The sequence below is a fragment of the Pelophylax lessonae genome (genome assembly GCF_965119305.1).
Source record: "Pelophylax lessonae genome assembly, chromosome: 13".
NCBI classification, from domain to species: Eukaryota; Metazoa; Chordata; class Amphibia; order Anura; family Ranidae; genus Pelophylax; species Pelophylax lessonae.
This window is the reverse complement of record NC_138780.1, coordinates 134,311,959-134,322,597: the sequence shown is the minus strand read 5'-3', so window position 1 is coordinate 134,322,597 and position 10,639 is coordinate 134,311,959. Positions and strand designations below refer to the sequence as shown.

At 42.0% G+C, this 10,639-nt stretch overlaps 1 protein-coding gene across 1 annotated transcript in view; it reads right to left on the bottom strand.

The window, feature by feature from the left end:
• Positions 1 to 1,579: 1,579 nt before the first annotated feature.
• LOC309569408 (arylamine N-acetyltransferase 2-like) overlaps positions 1,580 to 10,639 on the bottom strand; it is a 66,226-nt gene continuing 57,166 nt past the window's right edge. The window contains exon 2 of the mRNA XM_082275227.1: positions 1,580 to 2,487. Coding sequence (XP_082131353.1) covers positions 1,658 to 2,473 — 816 coding nt within the window. The 5' untranslated portion in view covers positions 2,474 to 2,487 and the 3' untranslated portion in view covers positions 1,580 to 1,657. The remainder of the gene's footprint in view (positions 2,488 to 10,639) is intronic.

Genomic DNA, 10,639 nt, shown 5'->3' with positions numbered 1-10,639 from the left:
AAAACTGTGTCCTCTTGTGGTAGTTTTTCTTCTTTTAAATATGCTCTCCTCCTTTACCGAGTTGATTCCCTTTATGTATTTAAAAGTTTCTATCATATCCCCTCTGTCTCTTCTTTCTTCCAAGCTATACATGTTAAGGTCCTTTAACCTTTCCTGGTAAGTTTTTTCCTGCACTCCATGTACTAGTTTAGTAGCTCTTCTCTGAACTCTCTCTAGAGTATCTATATCCTTATGGAGATGTGGCCTCCAGTACTGCGCACAATACTCCAAGTGAGGTCTCACCAGTGTTCTGTACAGCGGCATAAGCACTTCTCTCTTTCTACTGCTTATACCTCTCCCTATACATCCAAGCATTCTGCTGGCATTTCGTGCTGCTCTATTACATTGTCTTCCCACCTTTAAGTCTTCTGAAATAATTACTCCTAAATCCCTTTCCTCAGATACTGAGGTCAGGACTGTGTCAAATATTCTATATTCTGCCCTTGGGTTTTTACGCCCCAGGTGCATTATCTTGCACTTATCCACATTAAATTTCAGTTGCCAGAGTTCTGACCATTCTTCTAGTTTTCCTAAATCCTTTTCCATTTGGCGTTTCCCTCCAGGAACATCAACCCTGTTACATATCTTTGTGTCATCAGCAAAAAGACAAACCTTACCATCGAGGCCTTTTGCAATATCACTTATGAAGATATTAAACAAAATTGGTCCCAGTACAGATCCCTGAGGTACCCCACTGGTAACATGACCTTGTTCTGAATCTTCTCCATTGACTACAACCCTCTGTTGTCTGTCACTCAGCCACTGCCTAATCCACTCAACAATATGGGAGTCCATGCTCAATGACTGCAGTTTATTGATAAGTCTTCTATGTGGGACAGTGTCAAAAGCCTTACTAAAATCTAGATATGCAATGTCTACTGCACCTCCACCGTCTATTATTTTAGTCACCCAGTCAAAAAAATCTATAAGATTTGTTTGACATGATCTCCCTGAAGTTGTTTGACATGATCTCCCACACAGAGCCACGAGCAGGGGACTACATATAGTGCAGTGTATTCATTAAAAAGTTAAGATTCCACATGAAAAAGTAAAAGGTCGTCAGTTTCAAGCATAGAAGTGGTGGCGATATGGCAGCCTGTAGCTCCTGCGCTAACGCGTTTCATACAAATGCACATCTTAGCGTCCCCTGAAGACAGTTTATTGATATTAATTATTTATTTTTACTCTGTATATTTTGAACGTGTGACCAGGAGCAGAGGACTAGACACTCCGCCTGCATATGTTTCCCTGCAGACAGGCTGGGAAGATCTTGGTCATGTGACAGCTGTATAACGATTAGGAAAAAGGTACTTAGATGTTTTTTAATTCAAATAATTACAGTGCCATCACTCACATACAGAAAGAGAAGGGATGTAATTTAAATTAAACAGTGTGTGTTTAGTATCACTTTAAATGTAAAAAAAAAAAAGACTATACCTCAGAAGATGTATCCACTCCCTAAATTATGATCATGAATTGGAACACAGTTGCTAGTATAATTAAAAATGATAAAATACAGCAATGATTTAAAAACTTAAAAACCTGTAACACAACACTACTTTATTTTATAGGTCACAGCCATATGAACATCCAAACGTAAAAATAAAACCTATTACTTTTAACATGAGTTTGGAGGCATGATGTCTTCATCCTTGGGTATTAATTTTCCCTTCAAGACAATTCCAAACCTGTCTCTTAGCAGATCGGGAATCTCATCCTCGGAGAGATCTTGAGTTGTTTTCACACACCCACCCCCTCTGGTAAATTCTTTAGTAATCAGTCTGTGCCCTATGTATGTCAGTCTGCCACCCAGAAGATGAAGGGAGCAAAGAGACTTGCATGTAAATAGGGAACTTGGTGAAGTCTGGTGATATTCACACATCTCTTTGAAGTCTTCGAACCTCCATTCTTCAAGGTTGAATTTAAAAAGACTTCTCCAGAGGTCACCATCTTTTCTCTCCAAGTACCACGTCTCTCTTTCCGCCCGTAACCTAAAAACTCCATTTTCCTGCTCCTCTTCCCAGCCATCTTCCAGTGGAATTGGGTCAATAATACCCTCTCCGAACCCAACATCACAAAACCATTTTCTTCCTTCTAGCTCTACTATCATTATCAAATGATCAAATGTAGGTCCATACACACCGGTGATTTTGTCCCTCACTCTTGCTGATAACACCTTGGGCTTGTACCCCAGTTCTTCCAGCACCCACAAGAAAAGACCGTTGTTCTCGTAACAGATCCCGCCACGTTTTCTTACAACAATCTTCTCATAGATCCATGATATATCCAAGATAATTTTTTCCCCGCTGTGAATATCCAGGTTTTCTGAAGGTACAGAAAGAACATGATGGCGATGTAACTCCCGCAGTGCCGAAAGGGAAGGTGGTCCAGGGTCTGTCATATTGACCCGCTTGAAATATGCCTTCAGGTCCATCTAAAACTGATTTTCTGTGCAATATAAAAATAGGTAATATGTTATTATGTTTGTCTTCAACCATTTCAAAACCCACAGTGCTTACTTTTTACTTTACAATATATGGGTTCAGCTGGATTATTTAGAATTCTAGGATTTGTTTCACAAAGGTGTTAAAAGTAAGTTTAATGATTGCTATGATTTAATGATTAATGTATTGCTGATACACCTGTTTTTGGTGTCAGGAGTCCAGAGTGAGTAATTTTCAGTTCTTCCACTGCCAAGAACAAATGGAAACGTCAGCTCTTCCAAAACTAAAAAAAAAAAAGTATGCCCTACTTTTTAGCACACTTTCTTAAGCATTTAACCCTCTCCAAACTGAATATCTAACCCTTAAAGTGGTTGTAAATGTACCTTTAGCATTTGTACCTATAGGTAAGCCTACTGTATAATAAGGCTTACCTATAGGTACTGTAAATATCTCCTAAACTTGTACCGTTGCGCTCTGAAAGATGTTTAAAATCTTTGCAAATTTATTTAAAATAAAAAACAAAAAAAATCACATATACATAAGTATTCACAGCCATTGCCATGACACTCAAAAGTGAGCTCAGGTGCATCCTGTTTCCACTGATCATCCTTAAGATATTTCTACAACTTGATTGGAGTCCACCTGTGGTAAATTCAGTTGATTGGACATGATTTGGAAAGGCACACACCTGTCTATATAAGGTCCCACAGTTAGCAGTGCATGTCAGAGCACAAACCAAGCTATGAAGTCCAAGGAATTGGAGAACTCCGAGACAGCATTGTATCGAGGCACAGATCTGGGGAAGGGTGCAGAAAAATGACTGCAGCATTGAAGGTCCCAATGATCACAGTGGCCTCCATCATCTGTAAATGGAAGAAGTTTGAAACCACCAGGACTCTTCCTAGAGCGGGCCGCCCGGCCAGACTGAGTGATCGGGGAGAAGGGCCTTAGTCAGGGAGGTGACCAAGAACCCGATGGTCACTCTGATAGAGCTCCAGCATTTCTCTGTGGAGAGAGGAGAACCTTCCAGAAGAACAACCATCTCTGCAGCACTCCACTAATCAGACCTGTATGGAAGAGGGGCAAGACAGAAGCCACTTCTCAGTAAACGGCACACAGCAGCCTGCCTGAACTTTGCCAAAAGTCACCCAAAAGACTCGCAGACCATGAGAAACAAAATTCTCTGGTCTGATGAAACAAAGATTAAACTCTTTGGCCTGAATGACAAGGACCATGTCTGGAGGAAACGAGGCACTGCTCATCACTTGGCCAATGCCATCCCTACAGTGAAGCATGGTGGTGGCAGCATCATGCTGTGGGGATGTTTTTCAGCGGCAGGAACTGGGAGACTAGTCAGAATTGAGGGAAAGATGAATGCAGCAATGTACAGAGACATCCTTGAGAAAAGCCTGCTCCAGATCACTCTGGACCTCAGACTGGGGCAAAGGTTTATCTTCCAACAGGACAAGGACCCTAAGCACACAGTCATGTCAATGAAAGGCTACGGGACAACTCTGTGAATGTACTTGAGTGACCCAGCCACAGCCCAAAACTTGAAACAGATTGAACATCTCTGCAGAGATAAAAATGGCTATGCACCGACGCTCCCCATCCAACCTGATGGAGCTTGAGAGGTCCTGAAAGGAAGAATTGGAAAAACTTCCTAAAAATAGGTGTGCCAAGCTTGTAGCACCATACTCAAAACGACTTGAGGCTGTAATTAGTGCCAAAGGTGCATCAACAAAGTATTGAGCAAAGTCTGTGAATACTCATGTACATGGGATTTTTTTCCTTTTTTACTTTTAATAAATTTGCAAAGATTTAAAAAAAACTTCTTTCATGTTATCATGGAGTATTGTTTGTAGAATTTTGAGAAAAATATATATCTTAATCCATTTTGGAATAAGGCTGTAACATAACAAAATGTGGAAAAAGTGAAACGCTGTGAATACTTTCCGGATGCAATGTACTTACATGTTTTCCGGCTGCTCTGGTCATGTGATCTGACACCCTGTGTTTAACCAGCATGGCTTCAGCGGAGTGGAGAGGGCGCCGGCAATGAATGAACCATTGAATTATTTTTTTAAGTCAGGATTTTTTCCTTTGTTTTTTTTTTTTAGCTTTCAGATAAGGGTCCCTACCAAGCAATTTATTTCCCTGCTCCCAATTATGCGCTTTTTACGTATTCATGTAAAACCTTTATCCCAAAAGAAAAAAATCTGTTGCTGTAACTGGATGTGTAACTGCAGTATGAGTTTGGCTTCAATTTGTTGGTGTATCTAAATCTGCTAGTACATCCAACACTCCCCTCCCCTCAGACTGACAATGCTGCAGTCTGCTGTGCTCCCTGTGCTCCTTCATCCAGAGTGGGTCACTCTATTACAGAAGGTGTGTTACTGACCTGATCCCTAGGTAAAAACATGTAGAAAAACAAAAAAGAAAACGAATGCACCAATCACATCTAATAATTGGTAAACTGCGATATAGAGTGGGGAAAATAATTATTTGATCCCCTGCAGATTTTGTAAATTTGCCCACTTACAATGAAATATAGGGTCTGTAATTTTTATCATAGGTGTTTTTTAATAGTAAATTCAGAATATCAACCAAAAATCCAGAACAAAACACAATACAACTGTTAACGGTATAACTTGAGTTGCAGTTCAGTGAGTAAAATAAATATTTTATCCCCAAGCAAAAGATGACTTAGTACTTGGTGGAGAAACCCTTGTTTGCAAGCACAGATGTAAGATGTTTCTTGTAGTTGGTGACCAAGTTTGAACACATCTCAGGAGGGATTTTGGTCAACTCTTTGTTACAGTACATCTTCTCTAAATCCTTAATGTTTCTTGGCGGTCGCTTGACAACTCAAAGTTTCAGCTCCCTCCATAACTTTTCTTAACCCCTTCCATACCGCGCCATAATAAAATGACGGCGGCAGGAAGTCTTTCTCGATCCGGGCGGAAGTTATATGACGGCGCCCGGGTTCTCCCCGCTACTTCGCGCCCCCGGGGGCGCACAGCGCGGCGATCGGGGGTGAGGCTCGTCCCTCGGACTGAGCCCAACCCCGATCACGGTAAACAGCCAATGAAATTGGCTGTTTACCACGTGATCGCCTGTGTCAATCACAGCCGATCACATGAGCGGCTCCAGCGTGAGCCGCTCGTTCCCTCCTCAATGCACGCCCCCCGGGGGACGAGGCTCGTCCCTCGGACAGAGCCCATCCCCGATCTAGGTAAAGAGCCAATGAAATTGGCTTTTTACCACGTGACCGGCTGTGTCCAATCACAGCCGTTCACAAATGTCAACAGAGAACACGGTAACTACCTGTCACCGTGTTCTCCTCCTCACACACTGATCCTGTGTGAGGAGGAGATTGTGGTAACAGCTAGTTACCAAAAACAGTGCACCCCAAACTCACTGATTGCCCCCCCAATAAAGAGCATCTGTCACTAGCCCATCAAAGTACCTGTCACTAGCCCATCAAAGTACCTGCCACTAGCCCATCAAAGTACCCAAGTACCTGTCACTAGCCCATCAAAGTACCCGAGTACCTGTCACCAGCCCATCAGGTACTCTGATGACAGGTACTCGGGTACTCTGGTGGGCTGGTGACAGGTACTCGGGTACTCTGATGGGCTGGTGACAGGTACTCGGGTAATCTGATGGGCTGTTGACAGGTACTCGGGTACTCTGATGGGTAGGTGACAGGTACTCGAGTACTCTGATGGGATACAGAGAGGTACTCGGGTACTCTGATGGGCTGGTGACAGGTATTCGGGTACTCTGATGACGGGTACTCGGGTACTCTGAGGATGGGTATTCGGGTACTCTGATGACGGGTACTCGGGTACTCTGATGAAGGGTACTCGGGTACTCTAATGACAGGTACTCGGGTACTTTGAGTACCTGTCACCGGAGTACCCGAGTACCCTTCATCAGAGTACCCGAGTACCTGTCACCTACCCATCAGAGTACCCGAGTACCTTCCACCTGCTCATCAGAGTACCTGACACCTGAAGTACCTGAGTACTTGCCACCTGCTCATCAGTACCCATCACTACTCATCAGTACTCATCAGTACCCATCAGTTCCTATCACCTATCAGTATTAGTACTGATCATCCGTACCCATCAGTACAGTATCAGTATCACCTATCAGTATCAGTACTACTCATCAGTACCCATCACCTGCCTGTCACCTGCCCATCAGAGTACCCGATTTCCCTTTCACCTGCCTATCGGAGTACTCGAGTACCTGTCACCTGCCCAGAAAAGTACCCGAGTACCTGTCACCCTTCATACAGCCACCATGTCCAAGTCCAAAAAGGTTTATATACGTCCTCCATTTAAACCTAAATACCGGTGTTATGGCAGCAGATAGCTGCCATAACCCTGGTATTTTTTTAAACGGTGGACAGTTGGCTTTCCGATAAGGGTGGTCCCAGCGGCGGATTCGCCGCAAGATTACCCTTCCGGGATGGCGGAAGAGGTGCGCCCCCCTCCCGCCGCGTTCCGGTCCTTCTCCCCGCTTACCGGACCCGCCGGCAGCGGTCCCGGATCCTCACAAACAGGATGTCGAGTGAGGGCAAGCTTGCCTTCACTCGACTCTATGGTCTTGGAGGACCAGAGCTACGGCAAATGTCGTTGCCTAGCAACCGGTTTAAAGGTCCCTTTTTTTTTTTCATTGTATTTTATTTATTTTTTTTTATCTTTTAGTGTACTTGTGAGATCTGAGGACTTTTTGACCCCAGATCTCACAAAAAAGAGGTCCTGTCGTGCCTTTTTCTATTACAAGGAATGTTTACATTCCTTGTAATAGAAATAAAAATGATCATTTTTTTTTTTAAACGGTGTAAAAATAAAAAATAATAAATAAAATAAATAGAAAAAAAAACAAAAAAAACATTAAAGCGCCCTGTCCCCGTGAGCTCGCGCGCAGAAGCGAACGCATACGGAAACCCCGCCCACATATGTGAGGTATCGCCGCGATCGTTAGAGCAAGAGCAATAATTTGAGCCCTAGACCTCCTCTGTAACTCTAAGATGGCAACCTGTAGAAATTTTTGAAGTGTCGCCTATGGGGATTTCTAAGTACCAAAGTTTGTCGCCATTCCATGAGCGTGCGCAATTTTCAAGCATGACATGTTGGGTATCTATTTACTCGGCGTAACATTATCTTTCACATTATGGAAAAAAATTGGGCTAACTTTCCTGGTTTCTTATTTTTTAATTAAAAAAAGGGAATTTTTCCCAAAAAAATTGCGCTTGGAAGACCGCTGCGCAAATACGGTGTGATAAAAAATATTGCAATAATCTCCATTTTATTCTCTAGGGTCTCTGCTAAAAAAAAAATATATAATGTTTGGGGGTTCTAAGTAGTTTTCTAGCAAAAACAACTGATTTTAGCTTGTAAACACCAAATGTCAAAAATAGGCCTAGGCAAGTGGCTAGGATGCATGATGGTGCTCCTTGGATGTTGTGCCCCTCTATATGGCTAGGCTGTGGTATTGCCATACTGAGGAGTGGCAGAATGTATTTTGGGGTGTCATTTTTGCTGTGTACATGCTATGTGTTAGGAATATCCTATAAATTGACAACTTTGTGTAAAAAAAAGTTTTTATTTTTTTCCCACATTTTCCAAAAACTTGTGTGAAAAAATGACAAGTTCAAACGACCCATAATGCCTCATAGAATATACGTTGGAGTGTTTGCTTTCCAAAATGGGGTTATTTTGTGGACTTTTCCATTGTATTGGTGCTCTAGGGCCTTCAAAAGTGTGATAGGTAGTAAGAAAGTTTTATGTGTATTTATGCTCCTAGAACGCATGAAGGTGCTACTTGGATGTGAAGTCTCTTTTTGTGGCCAGGCTGTGTAAAAGTCTCACACATGTGGTATCACCATACTCAGGAGGAGTAGTAGAATGTATTTTGGGGTGTCATTTTTGCTGTGTACGTTCTATGTGTTAGAAATAGCTTATAAATTGACAACTTTGTGGGGAAAAAAAAGAAAAAAAACATTTTTCTTAATTTTCCCAAGAATTGTGGGAAAAAATTATAACTTCAAAAAACTCACCATGCCTCTTACTAAATACCTTGGACTGTCTACTTTACAAAAAAATGGGTCATTTGGGGGGTATCTGTACTGTCCTGACATTTCAGGGCCTCAAGAAAGGACATAGGCCGTCAGTACATCTGGTGTGATCAATTTTCAGTAATTGGTACCATAGCTTCTTCACGAAAAAAAAAAAACCCAGTTGTGATCAAATACCACCAAAAGAAAGCTCTATTTGTGTGAAAAAAATGATAACAATTTTGTTTGGTTACAGTGTAGCATGACCGAGCAATTGTCATTCAAATATGAGAATGCTGAAAGCTGAAAATTGGTCTGGGCAGGAAGGAAGTCTAACTGCTCTGTATGGAAGCGGTTAAGGACTAAGGTCTGGAAACTGGCTAGGCCACTCTATGACCTTAAAGTGCTTCTTCTTGAGCCACTCCTTTTTTGCCTTGGCAGTATGTTTTTGGGTCATTGTCATGCTGACAGACCCATCCATGACCAATCTTCAGTGTTCTTGCTGAGGGAAGAAGGTTCTCATCTAAACTTATACAACACATGGCCCCATCCATTGGCCAGGCAATGTCTGTCTGCACCTTTAGCAGAGAAACAGCCCCAAAGCATATTTTTTCCACCTCCGTGCTTGACTGTAGGGATGATGTTCTTAGGGTTATAGGGTCATAGGGATATGGCGAGTCCCCCTCCTCAAGAAGGCACATGTACAGTCATGCCAGTGAACATCTAAATGATTCAGAGAAGGATTGGGAGAAAGTGCTGTGGTCGTATGAGACCAAAATTTAGCTCTTTGGCATGAACTTAACTCGTTATGTTTGGAGGAAGAAAAATGCTGACTATGACCCTAAGAACACCATCCCTACAGTCAAGCACAGAGGTGTCAATATGATGCTTTGGGGCTGTTTCTCTGCTAAAGGTACAGGCCGAATTTGCCACAATGAAGAGCCAATGGACAGGGCTATGTATTGTAAAATCTTGGACGAGAACCTTCTTCCCTCAGCCAAAACACTGAAGATGGGTCTTCCAGCATGAAAATGACCCAAAATATACCGCCAAGACAACAAAGGAGTGGTTCAAGAAGAAGCGCATTAAGGTCATGGAGTGGCCTAGGCAGTCTCCAGACCTTAATCCTATAGAAAATGTATGGAGGGAGCTGAAATTTCGAGTTGCCAAGAGACAGCCAAGAAACCTTAAGGATTTAGAGAAGATCTGTAAAGAAGAGTGGACCAAAATTCCTCCTGAAATGTGTGCAAACCTGGTTACCAACTAAATGAAGCTTCCTACCTCTGTGCTTGCCAACAAGAGTTTCTCCGCCAAGTACTAAATCATGTTTTAATTGGGGGTCAAATACTTATTTTACTCACCGAACTGCAACTTAATTTGTAGCATTTGTTTTATGTGTTTTTCTGGATTTTTGGTTGATATTCTGTCTCTATCATTTAAATTACACCTATGATAAAAACTATAGACCCTTCATTTCTTTGTAAGTGGGCAAACTTACAAAATCTGCAGGGGATCAGATAATTATTTTCCCCACTGTATGACATTCTTGGTTTTCTGTTTAATAGTGCTTCAATCTAAACAGTGACGTATAAAGTTTTTGACATTCTTCAAGGGTAGCATAAATATTCCTAACAAAGCAAAATGTGTTTTCCCCATAACTTTACTGCAAGTAAACTAAACATATTCTGTTATATCAATGTTCTATTTATTTAAGCAATAAAAACACAAAAGGGGTTTTATCATCCCATCACCACTCTTTAAAAAAAAAAAAAAAAAAAGAACTGTCGCCATTAGCTTATTATCATCATCAGGAAATGCGCTCTGGGATATTCAATGCAGCAGTCATTGGGGTGTGACAAAATTGGCTGCAAAGAGGCTGTAGGAGATAAAACCAAACAGCTTGGTGTTACTTTTGAAGCCCAAATCCATGTTTTGGTGAATGTTAAATAGTTCTATCACTAATGCATGCAGTGGCTGTCAGCGCTGCACAAACTGAATGTAGCCTCAGTTGCATACAGTATACAGCACTGTGTTCAGGTAGCGGTCTTCTCTTTCTGCTCCAGGAACAACATCGAGTCAGGCTGCG